Here is a 25301-nt window from a genome sequence, read left to right as displayed (position 1 = left end):
ACTAACCTTTACTGGAATGGAGTGAATACATTTATATAGACTAATGTTTGAGTAGAACATGCAGTGATGAGGAAGGGTCCAATCAGTAATGTTAGTGACCCTAACTATGTATTTAACAGATAAAGAAATTATTAAGATAATAGGTTTTTGAATTTGTGATTAAAAAGTATGCACTGAACACACAAGATATGTCCCATGAGAAAACACTCATGCAGCAGTCTTTTTGAGTTTGGGGTCATTTGGGGGTTATGGCCTCCTGCCTCTGGACTCTAAATATAAATTTCTGCCATCAAAATTGATCAGCTACACTGCATTGCTTGTGCCAGTGAGATGGTCCTACAACGTAATGATCCCTTCACATCCCTGTGGTTTTTCAGTTGAAATACTGCACTGCTCACCATACCACACAGAGGGAATATTTAATGTAATCCATTCACAGAGAATATTTGGCCCACAAATTCAGATAGAATATGCAGTTCATTCGACATGGATATTCACTCAGCCTGTTCCTTCAGGAATGTCTGTTTCCTTTGCTTATTAGTATAATAGTTGTTCTTGCATTTTCTGTTGTATTGCAGTTGCACCTATCTGACAGTTGTACACACCAATATTTGGTGCAATATTATTGTACATCAATCATTAAAAGCAATAATGCGCTCAATTTATCAAGTTGTTTGTGATAATACAGTCATCATCTAACCTCCATGTGATCCATATCATGATCATCCATTTTTGTGTCAACTAAATAGCCACACAGAGCAACCCCGGGGCTATGAAAACTCCATACTCCTGTGGTTTTTATCCAGATTATGGATTCACCTCAGTGCTCAAAGCTTTCAAATGGCACTTCAAAATGTCATAACCTAAACACATTGTGAAAATGCAGTGTGTCACAGCACAATGACACACATTTGACAAAGATGTCTGTCTGATATTCTTTTGCAATGCTTTTCAGAAGGACTGTGGCCAACCCAGCCTTTTCCAGCATGTTTTTGCATGTTTATAATTTGCATGTGTCCTTTATTTAAAAATCTCTCTCCCCTTTTGTGTCGCCCATGTCTGCTTTATCCAGGTACACAGAAGAGTACAGTATGGATTCAACCAACGCACAGTAAGTCAGAGCGGAACCGTGTTATCCGTCTAGCCTTCCATGGCGAGTGAAAACTGTTTTTATTGGTGTTGTTGTCACCTCTCTTTGGACTACAGACTAATGACTCATTTACATTTAGCAGATGCTCTTATCCAGAGTGACTTATTTAGCTACAAAAATTAGATAAAGGGAATTAAATGCTTCCTGTGCATATAATGAAGTACTAACTAAAACAAACAAACCCTATAAAAATACAGTACAATAAAACCCAGCACAAATAACTGATAAAAGAGGAGTCTTGATACTGTGCCAAGAGTTTGGGAGGGATTTTGCTATTTGAACTAGAGTTTGACTGATATTGGATTTTACAGATACCGATAACTAAGTTGGGCAGTACTTTCCGATAACCGATTAGTTAATCAATAGTTTCTAAAACATGTACTGAATCAAAAGATAACACTGAAAGTAAAATAGTGCTGAACTTTATTCCAAAAATAAACAGTATTGACTGACCTATCAAATTGTATTGTACTTTTAAATAAAATATATAAATATGAACTTTGCAGCGTGTACGCGGTTGTTGGTCCTCTTAGCAGCATGAAAAACAAAATTTTAATTCAAATTCTGCATGGATATATGCAGCGTTCAAAAAGTGCTTTCTTTATAATCACTAAAAAGCTGATTTCTTCTCAGTTGTAATCAATGAAGCTGTGTACACTACACATTTAATCTCTTTTTTGCATTGTCTATTTTGTTATAATGAGAAGATTTGCTAGCATGCAGATCGCAGCACTGAACAAAAACTCCAGCGTTTGAAACCAGGGGCGTATTTTTGAGGGGGCACCACTTACCATTTACTGTCACTATTCCAGAATATTAAGACTATTAGTCCTATAAGTCCTGCATCGATTCAGTCTTGTACATATTTTATAGAAACACACAAAGTTTAAAGCATTTAAGCACTGACAGCACAATCTGCACCTTAATTCAGCATTGTACAGCGCATTTTGTGAATCAGAGGCTGTTCTTTGAAGTCCTGCAAACCTAAAGTCTCCATTACTTAGCATACGGCGAGTTTGGTCAAACAGTACAAGACTTTTTAACAAAAGGCTAAATATTTATATTTTGTAAAAACTTTGGACGGATTCCCCCAACCACCCCTCTTATGAAAAATAGATGGTTCTGCTGCTGCATAAATCGCCTAGGCCGTGTGACATATTTTAGCTTCGAAACGGAGAAATTCACCAAAAGACGACAACTTTGGAGCACCTTTCATTTTGTACCTACATTAATATATGATTAAACTTTATAGTTACCTACGCAATGTGTGGAATATCGGGTATCAACTGTTTTGAACGGTACGTGTATTCTGACTAGCTTAAACACCTCTTATTGGCTGTTGCATTCAAGAGATCAACGGACATGTCTGTGATTGGCTGCATTGCTCAACGCTGCAAAAAACATGTTGTAAATAAAAACCTTTCATACTCTCCAGAAAGCAAACCCGAATGGGCACTGAGCGTTTGCCAAATCTGTTCGCCAATATGATACTCTAGCAACCTCTATCACCCTCGTAGAAACCGGGCCAGACTAGGACCGGGGCATTATACATACCTTTCACTCATTTAAATCCGCATTTGAGTATTCCGCTCCATGCAGAGTATAGTTTGTCAAAACAAATGCCACGAGGCATCAGTGGCAGTTTTTAATTTGCCTCTAGAGGCGCTCCTGCAATGGGCGCAACTGAAACAATCTGTATTGTTAAAGCACCATATAAATAAAGGTGACTTGACTTGGCTACTACCGATAACTTATAGTTCCAGAAATCCATTATCAGTGCAGAATCTGCAGATGAATCAGCAAAAACGGTATATCAGTTGACCTCTAATTTGTATCATACTTGATGCATACATTTCTAAAGCACTGTGCTGTGAAGCCTGTTATACTTTGACATACCTTCTGTCATCTGATGCATTATTATTATAATTTTTTTTTAAATAATTTTAGTACAATTCTGAAAAGGTTCTCTTTCAGGATGCAATAAAGACAACAAAAAGGCCAAGTACGTCACAGAATCCCCAGAGTCTATTTGTCTTCAGATGCTGTGCAGGCATCCGTGAAGAATGGCAAATAGACAATATGTCGTGTTCCCTTCTTAGGGAACCAGGTTACATGCATAACCCCAGACGTTCCCTTACAAGGGAACTTCGACGCTGCGTCATGGTGTTGACCTATTGGAATGTTACAGTTTTTATGAATTGCTAAAACATATTTCTCAAAACCATCACCAACTTTCTCAAAACCTTAAACACAAAACCAAATCTTCAAACTACATTCAGAAAACCTCTGACTCATCTGGCAAAATCAAACAATTGCCTCAAAACTATTTTATCTGTGCTCAAAATATATTAAATATTGCCCAAATAATTATTTCAGATCATTCATTAGACACTACGTTAAAAATGGAAAACAGTTACCGAAAAATAAATATTGTAACAAAGTAAACTAATTTAGCAGTTATGCAAAACATTATAGTAATCACAACTTACTGTAGTAAGGTGAGTAAATTGTATACTCTATGCACTGCAAGTATAATGCTGCACTGAATATTGTATAGTAGGCCTATTGAATGTCTGTATATTGAACACTTGCATCCTGTGAAAATACAGGAACCCAACTGCAAAAAAATTGTTTTAATAAGTTAAGATAAGTTTAATAAAAAGGTTAAATGAAAAGCATGTAACAGTACTCTCAAGAGTTGTGCAATTGCAAAATCAAGGTCAATGAGAGATTCATTCTGCCTCAGCATACGTCTTCTTGCTAGGTCCAGCCTGAGGACTTTATCCACATCACAGGTAATGTCTTCTCTTGTCAGGCAAAGCGAAAAAAACCCTCTGTTGTGCCAGATCCAGTCTCGACATCATTCTCCACAACTTGCTCTTTCTCGTCCTCATTCTCTTCCTCCTTGTTTACCACCTCTTACACGTACTCTTCCTCCTTGTTCACCACCTCTTACAAGTACTCTTCCTCCTCTCCCTCTTATATTGTTTCCATCCATTGTTGGTATCAACAATCAGTGCAACGTGGGGGTGGGGGGAATAAAGTGAAATAACAGACAAAAAATGAATACAGAAAACATTACTTTTTGACCCATTTGTAAGTCAGCACTGGCTGCCAAATAATGAAAAAGGTTTGACTACAGCCTTTAGTGGAGTACCGAATCTTCTCTAGTGCAAGATGATACATAAGATCTCTAATCCAATGACTTAAAGTAGGAGATCTGCCCTTCCACTTAAGCAATATAAGACGTCTAGCTAAGTCGAGAAAGCAATCATATTTTTAGCATTATTATCTAAACAGAGTTCTGTAGTCATACCAAATATTGCAAGAATGGGGGAAGGATTGATAGATACATGCAGAACACCTGAAAGAAAATTAAATATGAATTGCCAACAGTTAACAAGCATAGGACATGACCAAAACCAGTTGTGTATGATTAGTGATCTCAACTCTACACTTATACACAAGGAATCTATATTTGGTGAAAATTTATCTAATTCTGCTTTTGTCCAGTGGAGGCGGTGAACTACTTTAAATTGAATAACAGATTGAGGTTGAATGAATCTTATTTATATCTTGACATGAATATGAATAATATCTTCTTCTGAAAATTGCAAATCAAGTTCACTTTGCTATTGTCGCTTTGATTTTGTTAAAGATGTTAAATTCTATGAAGAAATCATGATTTCCTTTACACGAGAGTAGATGTTAAAACTTCATGCTGATTTGTACTCGGCTTTCGCCAAGATAAGCACCAACTAAGACATAGCTTTACAGTAACCTATGCTTCTCCATCCATTTACGCTTCTTTCCATATGGTGATGTAAATCTCCTTCTGTCTAGTGTTAACACGCGTCAGCACACACAACGGCTGCAACCACAGTGCGGTCCCCCCATGACAACCGTCTGGATTGAGCTGAGTAGGGGACATCTCTAGGGTCTTCAAGTGGGCACCTTCCATCCTCAGTGTTTCGTCGACTAGCCCACGACACCTCAAGAGAGCTCGACAGTGACTCTGGTGTCCCAGAGTCACCCCCCACTGTCCCCCACTCAACTCAACTCAGCCCAGCTTACTGACCTCTACATCCCTCCTGCTAGTGAGACCTAACCACAATCTCACAATCTCTCCGCAACCCAACCATACGCGCCAACCCGTTTGACTAAGGCTGTCGAGCCCCACTGGTGCGTTAATAGAGTATATAAAATCTATATTATTTTTTGGAGAGTGGGCAGATTTTTAAAATTATATCAAGATGTGATTTAGTAGTTTAGAAGTGTTTACTAGTGTTAGAAGTCATAAAACTGCGTTTGAATGTGCTCCTCCCGAACTTTGTTAATGAAACATCATTAAATGTGAGTACTACTTATAAAATCCAGTATTAATATGCCATTTGCCATAATCCATGGGATTTTCTACTTATCAAAATGGTGCCGTGGCAAATAAAAAAAGGTTGAGAAACATTGCTCTAGTGGCTCAAAAGGGGTCCCGACCAGTCCCTCAAGAACTGTGGCAAAGTCCCACGAGGGGACTTTCGCTCTAAATGGAGGCCTCAGCCGCCTAGCTCCACAAATGAAGCGAGCGATCAGAGGGTGTTTCCCCATTAGTACCCCGTCAATTAGAGCATGGCAAGCCAATATGGCGGCCACAAATACCCTGAGAATAGCAGGCCATGTGCCTGTTGACAACTGTTCTTGCAGAAACTCTAGCACTGAAACAATCTGGCAGTGAACTGCCACCTTTCAAAAACACACCATTTAAGGGCATACATTCTTCTAGTGGAAGGAGCCCTGGCACTCAGAATAGTCTCTACATCAGCTGGAAGCCTAGGATCTCTTAGTTGGTCCCCCTAAGGGCCCAAACGTGAAGATTCCAAAGCTCAGGCTGGGGATGAAACATTATCCCCTGCTACAGAGACAGAAGGTCACTCCTGACCGGAATCGCCCAAGGAGAGGCCGTCAAGGAGGGATATTATTTCTGAGAACCAAGTCGGCCAACAAGGTACTATCAATAAGAGCAAGACCCTTGTTGACGGACATTGGCCAGGACTCCCGGGAGCAGAGGGATCGGTGGAAATGCATTAAGACGCAGTCTGGGCCACACATAGGCCATGGTACCAGACCCAGGGGGGCTGGGTGATTCAAAGAGATGACACACTACTCACTACTTCTGGGCCTCTCTTGGCTTAGGAGCCAGACCGGGTTGGGGCTGGGTGGCCGGCAGCCCTTGAGCTTGGAGAAACTTATAAAATGCCTCCTCATGCCTGTTTGCTTCCCGGAAGCTGCTGACCACTGCATTAATGGAGTCACCAAACAGTCCAGAAGATGACACGGATACTCTTGAGACACAGATGCCTATCCCTGGCTACCATAGCCGACATAGAGCAGCCAATGGCGCGAGCTGTTTGCTTAGTCGCCCGGAGAGACACCTCCTGAAAACACCTCCTCTTCAAGACTTTCGCTCGTCCTTAAATCCTTTAGCAGGTCAGGCTGGTATGCCTGTAACACTACCATAGTGTACAGGAGAGCACCAACCTGACTAGCCTGAAACGGCTTCCCCACCAGCATGGATGTTGTAATGTAGGGCTTGGTGTGGAGCGCTGGCTGATAATGCACTTTCAGGGGAGAGATAGCCTGCGAGTATCTCTTCCACCTGGGGCATCATCATATAACCACGTGCGTTTGTACCCACAATAGGCAAATAAGTCGAAGGGCACAAAGACACGGGAGGAATATGGGTTTCCACATGAACAAGTTAACTCATCATGGAGGTAGAGACCGACACTGAGGCCTCTCCCCATGTCCATATAAATATCAACAGCTGCACTAAATTGCATATTTTTGGGCCTCTTTGAGAAAATGGAGGTGTTTTTTTTTTCTCTGAGTGTGAGCTCCATATTCTTCTATATCATACTTCGAACCAAAAAAGACTGATGTGATGATATTCAACGAAAACAAACATGTAACTTTATTTATTTATTTATTTATTTGATTTGTCTAAAAGTTATATAAACTGTTCCATTTAAAAAAAACGATTTTTTCAAACTATTATTGCATATGTTTACAATGTTAACTTGTATGGGAAAGTTGATTGCACCATTTGAGTGTGAGGACAGTGAAATAAGAGGAGTTGCAGTAGTGAATACTAGAGCAGAATAGCACCTATGGCTATACCTGAATAGTTGCCCTGGTGAAATCATTTCTGAGGTGGTGGATGTTGTGCAACTGTATACCCTGATTGTGGTTAGTATGTAGGCTGCAAACGTCACATTGCTGTCTAGTTTTCGGTATAGTTTTCGGCTTCCTGACTGAAATGGCTTTCAGTATTCTCTATAATAACTTGCTGAATGTGGACATTCTGGAAATTCTCTAGTGAGTTGTGAGTTCCCTTTGAACCATCAAGAGGAGGATGTTTAAACAAGGGCACAGGTGCTCTTTTAACGCACATTTTTTACACAACACATCTTCAGTCTCTGAAAGTCATGTCAGTCTTCAAGTGTGAGTACAACATTCTTTTTTTGTGGTTTATCGTGTTTAATAACTCTTTAAGCCTTAAGCACATTAAGCACGTCCCTCGCTTTATTTTCTCATTCATACACTTTTTTTCACTCTAACATGTCATTAACTTTAAGCAGACCTGCGCTGCATGTATTTACATACTGCGATATGCATGATATAACAAAGTCTCCATCAATATAAATTTATATCGTCACCCCAATATATATTGTCCACATAATCATTAATATCAAACCGATTGTGATGCGCCCTTGATTCAAGTTTTAATATGCACATGTATAATAGAAATTTGAGAGCTACAGTGAAGTGCAACAATGTCAGAACTTTCTACCGATGCTGATGCAGCATTTTTAAGATTTTAAAAACAGCTTTTAAATATAGTAGCTGCTTTTCCACCACCAGACCAAACCGTTCTTGTTGCTTAACTGTCCCATTCCATGCCAATTCGGAACAGCCGGTACGGATATTGTTTTATTTTCCACTGTGGCACTGATAACAGATCTTTGGAATCTAATACAAATGCATCAGTCGTTACCTTGTTAACGCAAGAGTTTACAGACGGAATGAGATGTAAATAGCGACCACGTTATGGATATTTATGCTGTATTATTAACTTGTGTTTACGTCGTTCGAATAGAGAAACTGGTAGTCAGGCAACAGACAGGTGGCCAATCTTGAGAGCGATGTCACTACATAAGTGCTACCAGCACGAATCAGCACGGTTATCAAATCGCCCTGAAAATTCCAGACTGTGAATGGTTTGTAATCGTGCTGGGCTGAACCAGGCTCAAGTGGAAATGTAATTGAACCATTCCTCACCGACGGTGTAAAAGCAGCTTTTTTTGTGTGTTTTTTGTGTAATGTATAGGGTTCAAATTCTGTTGAATTTAAATATATTATTTGTTTACAAAGTAACGATCCCAAACAATCAAGACAATGATGAAAGAAGACAAAACTCTCTTTACAACACCCATAAATGAGAACAGAAGTACTCGGAGAACATGTTGAACTATATTGTGTAACTATTTCATCTACCTAAGAGGAGAACAGTTGATGCTCAGTTTCTACACTCTCTGCGGTTGTGTATGTCTTACTTCAATGGATGTTTTGATTTTGTTACTCCAATGTTAAGAAAACGCTTTCTTCACACAGTGATTTGAATGTCCGCATGCTAACTTTTAATGATTGTTCCCATAGAAAGCTCTGTAAAGTAGGCTGACATGAGCACACAGGCTCTAAGTCTTCAATGTTAATGCTCCTTTCTCTAAATAGAGTATCTGTCTGTTGGAGAGTGTACGTGGGTGGAGTGACACCCCAGTACGTGGGTGGAGTGACTATATTTGGGGCTGCTCAAATCAGAAGAATTAAGATTTTTACAGAGACTAAATTACTATCAGTTCGCCTATTATTGACCAGCCCTATTGTTCCATTCTGGCATAAAGTGTTATGGATTTCCTTGCAATTATAATTTCAGTCCTTTCTAATGTGAGAAACAGTTTGACAGTTAGGCAGAGCAATTATTTCTGGCACAGTGAAGACTTGCGGACAAGTTTGGAATGTGTGTGTGAGCTTGTTTCTGTTGGTTCGTGCTTGTGCGCACATCCATATATGTGGGTGCAAATCACAGATACACACATCCATATAAAATCTGGAAGTGAAAATCAGTCTGGGACTATTTCAAGAAGCTGGTATTAGTGTTGTCGCAATGGTCAACATTTTATGTAAACTCTTTTTTTTTTTTTTTTTTTTTTGCCTGACAGAAAACAGCCCTCAGCTTTGTAAATATATACTGTACCGTATATGTGTCACCACAGCCTGTTTTAAAGGCATCACCATGGAGACAGAGCCGGGGAAGCTGGAAACAATGGCTTTTCTCTAGGATCTCTCTCTCTTTCTCTGCTGAATATTTTCCTCTTAATTACTGCCTACCATCATGTCATGCCCTAAACAGATGTAAAGGGCTTTGGGAAGCTCTGGCCTACCATTAGTATGATGCCTGTGACATCACAAATACCAAACATATTCCGAACAATGATTCCCAAAGTGAATGCACAGTGATTTTAGTTTGTAAGGCCAAATGAAATCATTACTGTGAAAATCATGTATTATTCAAATTTTATATGATATGATATGGTTTATCCCCCGTGAATGTGGGGTGTAATTAGAATAAATATATTCAGAAATATTGAATGTTTCAGACCATGCATAAAATGTCTATACCGGACAGATATCACTGAAATACAGGTTAATGTCTGGGGGAATTGTATGTCGTGACAGGCATGAGCACTGAATACCAGCCAGGCGAATCGTATGTCTGCTATTGTATGTCAAGGGGAATTGTCTGCTGTGAATCATTATCTGCGTCGAAAATCACATACTTTAGTCAAATATATAGCATTTGATAATGAACTTACTTCTTGACCATAAATTACTTTCTATAAGTATGAATGTGTATAGTGTGAACATGGCTTCATGGGATTTCAGAATCTCTTTTGAAGGAGTGGGAATTGTTTACCTTATGTTTTAGTATAATGGCTATTCAGACATGCAGTACTACTTATTTGACAAACTGTAGTGCTTTTTGCATTCTATACAAATAAGGGAAGTATGCATATTAGGATGCTGTGATTTTTGTGTGGCATCAGGCTAGATTCAGAGATGCTGGATTTTGGATCATGATGGATTTTGCTGCAATATGATGATAATATATCGCAATTCAAGCATATATACATGTTTAGTGATAAGCTTAGTGAAACATTCATGGATGGGAGAGGCTGACATCTACTGAGAGTGCATCTGAAACACCACCATTGCTAATGTTTCCTGTCAGATGTCATGATAGATTTGAAACGCTTGCATACATCTCAGAGATGGATCTTGAGATTTACCCGATAGTTTTAGCTGTTTGAAGTTTTTAATAGTGCATAATGGGATTGCTTTGCACAATGCAGAGACATAATAAATGACATTAATTAAAATTATTTAGAATTTTAATCATAAAATGATTTTGGACACTTAACAATGTGTGAATGTCATTAAATTAGAAAAAGTGTGATGTAAGTATCCACATATTTTTGTAAATTCACCTTACATTTACTACTGTATGTAAACAATGAATTTAAAGAATTTTATTAAACATAATTGTATTCCCTTTCCACAGGGTGCAGGTGGAATTTTATGTAAATGAAAACACATTCAAGGAGAGGTTGAAGCTCTTTTTCATCAAAAACCAAAGGTCAAGTAAGTAAAATCTTTTGACCTTTTGAGCCATTTACAACCATTGAGAAACTAACAAAGCAAAATCCATTACTGCAAGCATAAACAATTTTTATGGATCTCAATTTCACTATACGTGTACATGTTCAAGGCCTCCATATATATATAAATATATGAACAGAGAAGGTGACTGTTTTAAGAGTTTGTTTGGATTTATGAAGGTACTGTAAATTTGCAGGTTTGCCAGACTGCTGAATTATTTCTAATACACTTCCCTTTTCTATGGTATGAATGTCCATTTTATAATTTACTTGCAGGTCTTAGAATACGCCTCTTCAACCTGTCCTTGAAGTTGTTAACATGTCTCCTCTATATAATCAGAGTCTCACTAGATGATCCAACTAACCAGGTCACATGTGCACGGTGAGTAAACATTAACTACTTAAAAGTATAATTCACCCAAATATGAAAATTCTGCCATCTTTCACTAACATGCACTCTACCATTCAAATGTTTGATTTTTTAAAAATGTTTTTTAAAAGAAGTCTCTTATGCACACCAAGGCTGCATTTGTTTAATAGAAAATGCAGTACAAATAAGTTTTTACTTTATTTGAATATATTTCAAAAATATAATTTATTCCTATGATGGCAAAGCTGAATTTAAATCTCCACTCTTCACTGTCACATGCTCTTTTAGAAATCATTTTGATATGCTGATTTGATGCTTAAGAAAAAGTCTTGCTATCAGTGTTGAAAACACTTTTGCTGCTATTGAGATGGGATAAGGGTAAGGTTAGGGACAGGTTTGGTTGTATGGGTAGGTTTAAGGGTGGGTTAAGATGTAAAGGAAGGCTCAGCAGTGTAAATACAGCTGTAATTACATGCAAGGATTTTTTTTTTTTTTTACAATATAAGTACAATGTAAAAACATTTATGTACACAATAAGTGCACTGTATGAAATGAATTTAAAGGCTAGTACATAGTAGTTAAATACACCTAATATAAATTGTGACCTTTTTTTATTTTTACATGAACTGCCGTATTATACGACTGCACTCTTGTAAGTGTATAAATTGCTTTTGTTCAGCCTGATCCAGCTCCCCTTCAGGTTTTATCCTCACTGGTGAGAGAAATCATTAGGTTACTTGCATAACCCAGGTTCTTTGAGAACAGAGCTTGGTATCTCACTATGGGAAATACCTCAGGCGTGATAGACTATGGAAGCACCACATCTTTGTACCACGTTACACTACGTCTGTCTAAAAGACAGACCAATCACAGACCAATCACCAATCACATGACAAGGAGCCCACCCCCTCCCTATATATACCGCTGTGATCCCCAAAACGGCTGCTCTTCCCCAGTGTTATGCGAGTAGGGAAGCTTGGTGAGATACCTCACAAGTAACCTAACATTCTCTTTCAAACAATCTCTCCGTATCTCAGTATGGGAATGTTATGGCCAATGCACTTGCTTTCCAAAGCAGACAAGGATGAAAGATAACCTCTCATATCTCCAGAGAGCCAACTTCAACAATTGCATAAGCCATAGTAAGCGTAGTGACATCCAGACATTAAAATATGATAAATGAGTGGGGAAACCCTGCTTGCAGTTGCACAAATATCTCCTATCAAAATCCCCTTAAACAATGCCTATGAGCTAGCCATACCTCTCATAGAATGTGCCCATTGTGGAACAAAGACCCATAGATGTATTGGTGAATTCAATCGTTTCCACCATCCAATGGGAAAGGTGCTGTGAGGTGAATGGCTTACCCATACATTGAGTTTCCCACGAAACGAATAACTGATCATTCTCCCTGAACGGCCATGTCATGGTTTCATAATAGCGTAACGCTCACGGAAACCTCCGTGGCAAGCCGAAATAGCAGCCAGATAAAGTTTAATAGTAGAAAACACACACTGAAAATGAATATGTAATTTGAAGGGGCTATAGCACACTGGATAGTGTATATAGCTTCCTGGGGAAGCCCGAGCACATCAAATTTAACTCCTCAATGGTCAGACCCAAAGATTGACCCATTTCGAGTGTGGGTGAAATATCTGCGCACTCGCTTGTGAGAGCAGGTCCCGGCGCAATGGGAGTGGCCAGGGCTCTCTCTGAAGGAGCAGAACAATCTCTGCCAACCACAGGCTCCCCAGGCCAACGAGGGGCCATCAGAAATAGAGAGAATCCGTTTTCTCTTACTCTGTTCAGGGTGGTTGAAATTTGACTCAGCGGTGGGGATGCATATAGCAACACGTTTGGCCACATTTGTGCCAGCGTATCCACACCCAAAGGTGCATTTTTGTCCTTGTGAGAGAAATACTGTGGAACTTTGTGTTTGCCTGATCTGATCTGCCAGTTGTGGGTGAAGTGCCCATTCTCTGTATAACGGATTGCCCTTTGAAAGGAGATCCGCTCTTACATTCAGGACTCCTGGAACGTGTGTCGTGCTAAGCAAGCTGAAGTGAACAGTGCTTCAGACAATCAGCTTGTGTGTATTATGCAGTTTCATCGAACATGTTTATTAATATATGCCATCAGCATAATGTTGTCTGTCCTGACCAAATCTCTTTACAAACAGCAGATAGTGTTTCAAGGTCACTGCATATTTATATGAAGTTTGTGAAGCTAGGGCATCAAGCGATCGTTTACCAGCAATCGTTTAGCCCCCCAGCACATCAGGGATGCATTTGCCGTCACTATTTTTACAGAAACACGCCTCCCAACAGAGCCACTATCCGGAATACACAGGGGTCTCAACACGGATGAAGAGCCTCCACGTATTCCGCATGCTCATAGGCCTGAATGCTTGGGCCACAGACAGAATATCCTCCTTATAATCCGGCTCAACCCGGAGGAGGCGAGCTAACATCTCCTCATCCTCCTCATCACCTCCCTCCACGTCAGTTGTTGGTCAAAATGCGACGTAAGGTCAGGGGATATCGATATATTGGCCAATATTATTAATGTGTATATTATAGTACAGCGCCAGTCGAAAGTTTGGACACACTTTCCCATTCGTGTGTCCAAACTGTATATAGAATACAGTATACTTAAACAGAATAAATATACATAAAACAAATTTTTTGCAATGATCACTTAAATGTGGTGATCAAAAACTTATAATGATGAAACAAAGATGTGTAATGGAGGAAGGTTGAATGATTGAATGAGAATGATACATTTAAGCTGGAACCAAAATAGTTTGCATTACATGTTCTATTCTATATTATATTCTAAATACTGTAGCATAATCTTCACTAATGACTTCGTCTTTTTATTTATTAACGTTATATAAAAAATAACTTAATGTAATGAGTGTAACTGGCAAAACCTTATTATCTTCTATTATTAGTCTTATTTCCTCTAGTCTCTCCAGTGGTGGTAGAAGTACTTAGATATTTTACTACTGTAAAAGTAATAATACCATAATGAAAACATGTTCAATTACATATGTACTTTTACTTTAATACGATTTTAAATAAGTTGTCAGCAAAATGTACTAAACGTGAAAGTAGTACATATGCAAAATGGCCCTCTATAAAGTGTTATAATTATATAAATTATTGGATATTGATTGATGTTGTAACGTAGCGTTATAGGCAGAATGGGCTAACACCGTGTCTACACCGGACGTGGCCGTTGCTGCTCGCGTCGCAACAGCTAAAAGCTGTCTACACTGGACGCGACAAAGTGCCCGTTACAAAGCATTTGTCCTTAGTGTCAGTACGTCATAAATAGAACTAGGCATCAGTTTACTGTCGGAGATTTGTCGCTCGCGTCGCGCCCCGTCCACTGTAGACCACATCACTGGTTATAATGGGTTCTACTGTCTTTTGTCTCATTGCGCCGCTCATGTCCGGTGTCTTGTTCAGGCAGCAGCAGACAAGCAGTGTCTTAACGGTAAGTTGCTTACTAGTATCCAGTGTGGCTTGAGTCTGTTGAATGGTGCTTTAATGCTATGTTGTCACCTGGTGAGTCGCAATGCTATAAAGCAAATAAACAATGTCCCCCTCTTTTAATCTCACAACGAGCTTATCAAACACGTTTGCTACATTAGCTAGCTAGTCACGTTCCATATTATGGAATATCCATGTATTATGGCGCATCTTATACCGGGTCTAAAGAGACCTCTGAACTGAAAGGGTTGACTGTGTCACTACAGTAACTTGGGTCGCCTGTAGCAAACAATAGAGCGTGCTCTGCTGGACAAACTACGTAATTAAATAATTTACAAGCATTTTATCAGCGTTGTTCTGAAAAAAAAAATCATATCGGCGCCATATCTACATCATATACGCAGATGCCGATATATCTGCGACAGGCTCATATTGGCCGATAAAATCGACAAGCCGTTAAATCGGTCGGGCTCTAGTTCAGCCCCGTAAGATGAAGTAAGGAGAGACAGGAATCATCTTTAAAAGATGCACCCACCCGAAGCCTTTTTTGACAGTGAGCACAACTTTTCACATCAACCAGTGCGGACTGAGCATGCTTGACACCCATACATGCAATGCACATTGGATTTAATCCACATGCTGCCAGACATGACCGGGAAGTGGGAATCTTTCCTTTTCTCCATTGGTATCTTTGACACAGACATGGTGAGTTAAAATACTCAGAAACTTGACACGAAACTTGACACTTGAAACTACGACACAACTCTATTAACAAGTGAAGCAGAAAAGCTCAGTAACAAGCAGAGAAACCCACAACTGATAGTATCTGCACTACTTGCAATGTCAACATTAATGTTACATTTGTGAACTGGAGCAGCACAGCCTACAGTACGTGCTGAAGGAAAGTCTTCATAGGGAAGAGATCAAGAATGCCGTTTTGGGGATCACTGTGGTATAGTGAGGGGGTGGGCTCCTTGTCATGACTCATGAGCTGTCATTGGTCCGCCCCCCGGACAGACGTGGTGTAATTGGTGCTTCCATAGTTTATACCGCCTGAGGCGTTTCCCAAAGTGACATACCAAGCAATTGTTTAAAAGAACCCACTCTGTGTGATCCTGGAGCGAGAAAAAACAAATACATTTTGACTTTAAAAAAATGACCTTTGTTCAAGGCAATATAAGACAATCCAGTTTCCGTTCACATACTTTGGAACCTTGTTTACACAGAACAGCACAATGATACAAACAACTAAATGTCACGCAAAATATCAGCAATATTTGAACACTGCATGCCCAATCATCTTAGAGGACCTGAACTAACTGTTGTAAAATGATTTTCCTTCAACTCTTCCATGAAACAACAACAGCAGCTCACCGAAACAAAACACATTACAGTGCATCTCAAAATCATTGTTTAAATTGCTCTCAAGATAAACCCAGACTACTTTGTCTGAAGAGCCTATTAGAGTCGTCTCAATGCAAGCACCAAAAAACGTTAAGAGACAATGAGGCACAGTGTGTGTGTTAGTAGTTGACAGAAAGAGAGAGCTGTGTGCACTTGTGTGCAAGCATGGTGGGAGAGGAGAGGGAGCCCTACTAGCAGCAATCAAGTAAGAGAGAGGCAATCTTACGCTGTTATGTATGTCAGAGCCAGCAGGCATGATCCCTCAGCTTTTCAACCCTGATGTCTTTCAGTTTTATGTCTGTTGTGTACTAACTGCCTGTTATCATGATTATAGGAAACACTGCACAAATATCACAGATGCCCTTTGCAGCAAAGCCTGTGCAAACTACACAACAAACCTGACCACAGATCCCCCGCAAATAAACTGGTGAGACCTATCTGAACTTATATATTATGACAGATCACAAATCAGATCACAAATCAACTTAACTAAATACTTAACTCCTTTAATATTGTCTCTAATTGTCTCATATCTGTTTGTGTTTCTTGTTCTGTGTTTCTTGAAGGGAGTTAATATTTTGGGTGAATAGGAGAGTTCCTGTATGGGCAATACAGGTAGATTGAGATTTGTTTTTTAGAAACCACACTCTTAAAAATAAAGGTTCCAGGTAGAACCAAAATAATTTTACAGTGTGACTTTAAGGGGACCTATTATGCCCCTTTTTATAAGATTTAATATAAATCTCAGGTGTTCCCAGAATGTGTCTGTAAAGTTTCAGCTTAAAATACGCCACAGATAATTTTTTATACCATGTTGTAAATGGCCATTTTTGAGTGGAAGGAACAACGTGGTTTCCGTGCATGTATCTTTAAATGCAAATGTACTGCTGCTCCCCACCGTTTGTGCTCTGCCAAAAACTAAAACATCTGTTTGGATTTGGATCACGTGACATTGCAGCTCTTCATTATCATGAAAGTTTATTATATGCATGTGTTTTAACACTAGAACCACCAGCGGGAAAAATGTATCTGTGCACATGTTTACTGTTTTGATATGGCTAAAAAACATATTATGTCACTGTATTATGCCCCTGTCTTCACAATGTAATGTCTAGAGTCGGAAAATGATGAATTATGAAATAATAATTTTTAGTCATCAACTATGTTTTTGTCCTGTTGTTTTATGTTCAAGGCTATTTTAAGCAAGCTACTCTAATCACTTTTCTTAACGGTGAATATTGGCTAAACCAGCCTGCAATGACAACGAGAAAGTGGGAAATAAATACATATTTGGGTGGTGTAATATTATAATAAAATGTCATTAATCACATATTAAGATAACCCATGTTATTTAAATTACTAAAATACCCTAATAGACAATAAAGATGAATAATAATTCACTGGACAGCATAGGATGTATGATGCAACGACAAATTCAAGCGCACAGTTTCATCTAATTAATTATTAATTTGTTTAGTTATATAATTTATAATTGTAATTACAACTTGGGGTAATCATAAAATTTGTTTTATTCATAACATCATAGATTGGAAATATTTTTTCCAGGAAACAGGTACACTTGAATAAATTCCACGGCAGTATAAAAATTGCAAAACAAAAATTAATAATTAATCCAAAGGTGGAACATTGAGTTGGCTAAAACTTAAATATTTTATTGTAAATCTGTTATGGTCATTTGAAAAACAGCCATGGGTAAATCTAAATTCATAACTCATATCTCAGTCTAAACTTCTAATATATGTTTTTTTTTTTTTGTGTGCACACATCCGAAGCACCCGCACAGAAAGCTGGCTGTCTGTAACAACGAGGCTGAGGCGGCGTTAGAATCCATTCTACTGATGTAATTAAACTAATTTCTCTTTCATGTGTTATTGACTTTAAACTGTCAAATACACATGAATGTAAACAGCAAGTAAAGAAATTTCATGTGTATTTTAGATCTGTGCATTAAAGTGAAAGCAGCATAATATACAGTACTGCTATATATGCTGATAATATGAATAAAACAAATTGTTAAAAAAACAGAAAATCACTCATTGCTCTTGATTAAATTAACTTTAGTAGCATTAATAAGAACACTTTCCTTACTTGAATGCTGCTGTAAAATACTCGAGGAGATAAACATGGCAGACTGTGTACAGCTCACTCACTAATAATAATAGGGCAAAGTCCGCCTTAGCATATTTGACGTCACATATGCTAGAATCTACAGCTAATTATGGGGCTTACAAAAAGAGAAGTGGGTGGATTTTCACCATTATAGGGTGGTTGTCTACACACATTTATATTCGAACACCATGTACAAGTGAATTGTATAATAGGTCCCCTTTAAATACAATTTTTACATTGTAAAACAAACCTTTTGAAATATATTCCTTTAAAAACAGTGTTTTAGTGGTTTAGAAAATCCTTATCACTACTCTGGGTGTAACATTGCTTTTATACATCAGTTCAATAAACAAGAAGTTAATATTGAGTTATATTTTAGACACAATATTGACAGGTTCTTGCTTCTCCAACAAAATAATTCCAAACTAAGCCAAAGCAACTGTAGAAATGTTTCATTCCTGATTGAATCAGTGTTTTCGAAAACATTGATTGAGTCAATGATTCAATAGTGCATATATAAAAACAGTAACTTGTTTCATTCCTGAATGAATCAGGTGCTTTGAATGAATCAGCTGAGTGAATGACTCAAATGAGAAATCGCATTTGGACTAATCGGTTTAGTGAGTAATTCAAACAATATACATCATAAAATCAGTCATTTGTTTGGATCCTTAATTAATCAGTGTGCTTTAAATTAATAAGTTGAGTGAATTAATGACTCTCTTATAAAGACTGTTTCTTCTCGCTATTAACTGGCATAATGGAATGACTTGAATAAAACATTTAAAATACCCACCTCAGTCTGTCTGGAACACAGACTAACAGAATGATATAAACTTTATATAAAGTTCACCAATTACTCTCTCAGTCATCCTACAAAGCGGACAGTTTTATAGGACAGACCCTAGGAGCGTTTTGCATTGATGGACCTTTATTTTTAAGAGTGTACATCACTGTTCCCATTTCTTTATGACTACTAATTACATCTCTCACTCTGACGGAACTCAGACTGTGATAAGAGTTATTTCTCATTAGACTCTGATATTGATACTCTGCTAATCAAAATTATGATTATGTTTCCTGCACCACAGGTAACAGTGGCCTTAATTAGCTTCTTGCAAGCAATGCTCCTGGTGTATCTCAGCTATAAGGTAAGATTATTCTGCCCTTGTGAGCTTTCTAACCACTGATCTAAATTAAATCTGACCATTTCAGCTCCTCTTGTGCTGCTAAAGGATCTCTTTGTTTCTTTAGTTTCCCTATAATGGGAATTGGTCCTTGCTTTTAACAGAAAAAAAAACTTCTCTAACTTGTTTTTCTGTTGTTGGGAGTTGAAAGTAATCTTTGTTGTAATTAAAGACTCCATCCCAGTTTGCCCACTTAATATATTATACTTGGGCAGTATACACTTTTCTGGGAAGTCAATAGGTGTCTGACATATACATAGCTGTCTCTGCACATGCAGTAATAGTGGGATGTAAGAAAACTTGTACACACTTCACCTATAAACTGACATACTATTAAAATATGTTAAAATCCCCACACAGCAAACTATTTACAATACAAGTACATTTGACTATTATCACACTGTAATTTGGGATGCACTAATTCCAATTTGTCAAATACTGTTTATGAAAGACATGCAGTAGTGAATTAGGATGCAGACCGTTTTGTGTTCTGATTTTTTTTTAAATCTGCATTTTAGTACTCTTTGATTCTTCTGCGGTGTAGCTCATATTTATTTCATTTCTAGGGGAATATTTGGGAGCAAATTTTCCAAATCTCCTTCATCATTGAGATGATCAATACAGTGCCATTTATAATTACAGTAAGTAATGATGGTTCTGGTGGACACAGAAGCACGTATCAAGTTGCTGCCTTCACAAAATCGTTGTTGATAGTAATTGTTGAGGACTGTTATATTGTTGTGATTGAGTGTAATTATATAAGTAGCCATTGATACCTGAAAGTCAGTCGTGAGAAGGAATAATAATTTCTAAAATGTAACAATTAGCCAAGTAACAAATAGCAATTTTTTGACCTGCAGTTATTGAGAACAAATTATAAGTTGTTTAATCATTTTGTTCTAATTGCATTACAAATGTAAAAGCTATGGAAAGGCACACAGCTTTTCTGTTATAAATATTATTTTATATTTTTTTGTAGATCTTTTGGCCTCCGCTAAGAAACATATTTGTTCCTGTGTTTCTTAATTGTTGGCTTGCCAAATCAGCGCTGGAGAACATGATTGTAAGTAGCGTGTGCAGCTGTGTAGTGGATTTTACATGCCTGCAGGACATCTTATTAGGTGTTTTAGCTGAATAACATCGCTATTGTTTGATGATATCACTGTGTTGGGAAGCTTTACTTCATTATGCACTTGACAAATGAAAATGCATCATCAATGAGCAAAACCTGAGAGGGTGCCAGCATTCCCTTCCCTGCCAGATGGTCAGGTCAAATGGCCAGAGAAAACCTGGCAGGGGGAATGTCCTTTTACAAATGCTTTAAGACAAGATATTAGTAAAAGAGAATGCTTGCAACCACTAAAATGTGACACTGCCTTGAAGATTTGTCTGTTTTACCCCCATACTTTCCTAATATTTTCCTAGAGAGATGATAATTACCAAACTAAATAAAGGAGCCATTTAAGTCCTGATCCCTTGGTCACGGCACTGTAATTAAAGGTAGGGTAGGCAATCTCAGAGAGACTAGCAATAGCAAGCTAGCTTTGAAAGCAGTGGATACCACCCTCTCTCCAGAGTGTCTCCAAAGCCACACCTCCTCCAAAACACATGAACGCACACAGCGCACTAAGCGTCACAAGAAATGGCGTTAAATTACCTCATGTCTCAAAGCACATAACAGTACAATAATAATGAATGTTAACAAATTACAGAGCTCTGACTTGTGCCACCTCACCTGACAGCTGAACATTCATGTCGGCATAAATAGTGTTGACACTATCGAGTTTATGTGAACAGCTCCAGGTACAACATCACGGTTTGCCATCTCGTAATTACAGTTAAGATGGCGTGAACGCAGCATGAGATCGTTGTTTTGGTTCAGGAAGAACTGTAGAAGGTGGCTGGTTTATTTGTGGCGCTCTACAACTCTGCATAGCCTTATGTAAGGCGCTGATGACGTGAGATGTCTGCGCGCCAGGGTGGAGGTATGGAAATACAAATGTTGACAGGCATGTAGGACATCATATCATAGCATTCGGTCATTGCATTGGATGAATATCTTTTTGTTCCTGAGACTTCCACAGGAGATATATGTACATGTTTTTATATTCATACCACTTATATTGTTGATTGCTATCAGGATGTGAACAGAGTATAACAAAATGTGTTTATAAAAAAAATGCCTACCCTACCTTTAACATACATGTAGCCTATATCTCTATACAATATTAGAATATAGGAATAGAATATTTAATTGTGTGAGGAGCACTAGACCTGATAATGAAGCACTAGACCTGGAAGATAATGAAGGTTATTAAGTTCTTTTTAAAGCAGGCTCTTAAATAGGCAGACCTCTTTCAGAACAGGGCTTTTACAGATAGCTCACGTTGCCTGCATTGTGTGTGTGTGTGTTATTCTTGTATTCTTGCCTTTGCTTAGTCTCTTGACAAAAGAGATCTCTCTCACTTATCTCTGTTACTTTCTAGAATGATCTCCATCGTGCCATTCAGCGCACACACTCTGCCATGTTTAACCAGGTCCTCATTCTGATCTGTACACTGCTCTGTCTGGTCTTCACTGGGTAAAGCTCTTTGATCTCTCATATCCCTGATGGGGATTCAGCCTTTTACAGGCTTGTAATCTAATGCTGCAGATCTGAAACAGTCACACGGTTATGTATTAACCGTCCTGATCAATAATGTACATCAGTTAATCCGAATTTACTTTTTTTTTTAAAATTGTGTCAAAAAAAGATGCTACCATTTTTTAGGAATATTGAACGAAATCTACTGAGTATTTAATATAGCACAACAGTCACAGCTTCCCCGTTTTCAGAAGTCTGGGTTCTGGAAGTATTTTTCCCATTAATTTTCTCCATAGGGATTTACAAAGAATCCTTCATAAAGATATGTAAGCCATAAAGCACCCAGCTCTGAGATGAATCACAATTTCACAAACTTTGTTTTAAACAAAGGACAAAGACAAAGGTACAAGACTGTGAAATTAACATCTTTTATAATACAATGTGGGTCACCGAGCACATGAAGTATATGAAAATAATCGTTTATTGCAAAATAGTCAAACATATTATATAAATATATTGTATACATACATAAATATATATATAAAAACAGAATCCACAGAATCCAAAAATGAATACATGTATTACATTTTCCATAAAAATATTAAGCAGCAGAACTGTTTTAAACATTGATAATATTTGAATTATTTCTTAAGGATCATGTGACACTGAAGACTGGAGTTATGGCCACTGAACATTACATTTTAAAATATATTAAAATAAAAAACTTTTTTAAAATGTAAATAAAATGTCAGTAAAATGTATATATTATGATTTTTATTTAAGTATATAAGTCTGTCTTGTACAAGATATACTTTTTTATGTTTAAATAAAACACTTTCTATGTGGAGAATATAAATGGTAGGCCTATTTTGGAACCCAACTGTTGCACTCTATTTGAGTGCATAGGAAATTATTGAAACTCCTAAAACTTGAAGTCAAATTTTGTCTTTTACAGGTCCTTAATTAACCTCATGTTATTATCCTCATTATCCTATGTTGTATTCTGTATTGGCTTATATTTGCATATATATTTGACACCCCTTTACCAAAATAAAGGCAAATGTCAGAATAATGTTCTTACCTAAGGACTACAACTTCCACATGATGAATCAGACAACTTTTTTTAGTACTTACGTATTTACATTATTAATTCAATTAGTTTTAAAATTCCCTTTTGAGGTATGACTCTATGTCAATTTTTTTGTAGAACAAATGGGAAAGTCTCTTGAAATAATGTTAACCACAGACCTCATTTTACTCAAATCGAAAAACCGCTATTTTAAAAACCCATTTGAAATTCCTGAGGGAGCCCATGGTGAAATGGCCTTCTGGGCAAACCTACAAATTGACATCGTGACTGAGCAGCTCTACTGAATTCTATTAATGGAATGTCTTTCCAACTATAAAAGTTCCATGATGCCGAATTTATTTTAAGTAATGAATATTTTCTATATTGTTTCCTGAAATGTTTTGTAATGCTCTTTAGGGCTTGTGGGATTCAGCATCTCGAGCGGGCAGGAAAGAGTCTCACCCTCTTCGACTCTTTATATTTCTGCATCGTCACCTTCTCGACTGTTGGTTATGGAGATGTCACACCCAAAATCTGGCCCTCTCAGCTACTGGTGGTCATCATGATCTGTGTGGCTCTGGTGGTGCTGCCATTACAGGTGCCACGATCAGCCCACAAACAGCACAATCAGCAGATTCCTTTATGTTCTCTCTATTCACTGTGACTTTTGCTTAAATAAACTCCTAATTACTGCTTATTTATGAGTACATTTACACAGCTGAATGGATGGAGATGCAACCTCGCAAGCACTGTTTGCTTTTAATTTTTTAGATGATTAAAGCAGAAATGAGTGGTACTAGTAAAAATGTACTGCATTTACACAGTATTTGCTTTCTGTCTCTCATTTCAACACCAGTTTGAGGAGTTGGCGTATCTTTGGATGGAGAGGCAGAAGTCAGGTGGAAACTACAGCAGACACCGTGCTCAGACAGAGAAACATGTGGTTCTCTGTGTCACTTCACTCAAAATAGACTTGCTCATGGATTTCCTCAATGAGTTCTATGCCCACCCGAGACTACAGGTACATGCATAAACCCGTATATGTGAGTGTTTATTATTGTTCTGTGTATTGCTAATATGTTAAGCTAGCTCAGTGTGTGATGGTAGTAGTAACATTTCTCAAATGTCTAGGATTATTATGTGGTGATACTCTGTCCCACGGAGATGGACATCCAGGTGCGGCGTATTCTGCAGATCCCGCTGTGGTCTCAACGGGTCATCTACCTCCAAGGCTCTGCACTGAAGGACCAAGATCTGATGAGGGCTAAGTAGGTTTTTCATTTGGTCACACTTTAGTTTAGGGTCCAATTCTCATTATTAACTATGACTTTTCCCTCAATAAACTCCTAATTATTAAGCGTAGCGTCAGGTAATTGGCAGGTCACGACTCTCAGCTAACACACGCCTACCTACAGTATAGGAATACGACGCCAATCACTGTATACATATATAAGCTCCTTCAGTATTAGCAGCAGCTTTATTGCAATTCTAAAAGTTATGTAGCTAATTACCCTCCTCCATCCCCAGCTCCTCCTCTCGTCCAGTCAGTATTTGGCAATCTGATTCCCCTTGAATCAGAATAAATTCTCGAATTATGTTGTACTTTAAAATCTTGAATGAATGATATCTGCAATACATTCATGTTGGTTCTGTTCTGTTTACCCTAAGTAGGTTATTGCTGCTCTCCTTGCTCTTATCCATGCTAGGCTGCATGGATGCGCAGGGAATTCTTGCCCAGAACAGAACAATACCGCCAATCCTAGCTGTATGCTAATTGTCAATCGTATTTAACTATAGTGGTCCTGACATAAACTGCTTAAGAATAGTTAGTAAGGTAGTAGTTATGTTTAAGTATTGGGTAGGATTAAGGAATGTAGAATATGGTCATGCAGAATAAGGCATTAATATGTGCTTTATAAGTACTAATAAACAGTCAATGGTAATATGCATGATTATAAACAACTAGTTAATAATGAGAATTGGACCCTAAACTTTGTGTTACCATTTTTTTTTTCTAAAAAAGGTCCCTTGGTTATATACAGGCCGCCATGCTACGGTTTCGTAGAATTCTTGAAAACTTGAAAGGTCTGTTGGTTTATTTGTATAGGTTGTATAGTATTTACAGTCATTACGTTCCTGT

The 25301-nt window shown here is 38.0% G+C and overlaps 1 protein-coding gene across 7 annotated transcripts in view; it reads left to right on the top strand.

The window, feature by feature from the left end:
• The window catches only part of kcnt1b (potassium sodium-activated channel subfamily T member 1b), a 105742-nt gene that overhangs the window by 55379 nt on the left and 25062 nt on the right, over window positions 1–25301 (top strand). For 6 of the 7 annotated variants that reach the window (XM_077231789.1, XM_077231786.1, XM_077231784.1 and 3 more), the window contains exons 4-14: window positions 10824–10903; window positions 11197–11302; window positions 16526–16618; window positions 16758–16806; window positions 19413–19472; window positions 20075–20149; window positions 20488–20571; window positions 21995–22089; window positions 23579–23759; window positions 24018–24182; window positions 24293–24429. In XM_077231789.1, coding sequence (XP_077087904.1) covers window positions 10824–10903; window positions 11197–11302; window positions 16526–16618; window positions 16758–16806; window positions 19413–19472; window positions 20075–20149; window positions 20488–20571; window positions 21995–22089; window positions 23579–23759; window positions 24018–24182; window positions 24293–24429 — 1125 coding nt within the window. Of the gene's footprint in view, window positions 1–1072; window positions 1112–10823; window positions 10904–11196; window positions 11303–16525; window positions 16619–16757; window positions 16807–19412; window positions 19473–20074; window positions 20150–20487; window positions 20572–21994; window positions 22090–23578; window positions 23760–24017; window positions 24183–24292; window positions 24430–25301 lie in introns of all 7 variants that reach the window. The other variant, XM_077231787.1, reaches the window with a different exon arrangement.

The sequence above is a fragment of the Siphateles boraxobius genome, unplaced genomic scaffold (genome assembly GCF_051911475.1).
Source record: "Siphateles boraxobius isolate OS27281-9 unplaced genomic scaffold, OSU_SipBor_1 16, whole genome shotgun sequence".
NCBI classification, from domain to species: Eukaryota; Metazoa; Chordata; class Actinopteri; order Cypriniformes; family Leuciscidae; genus Siphateles; species Siphateles boraxobius.
This window is presented reverse-complemented; position numbering and strand designations above follow the sequence as displayed.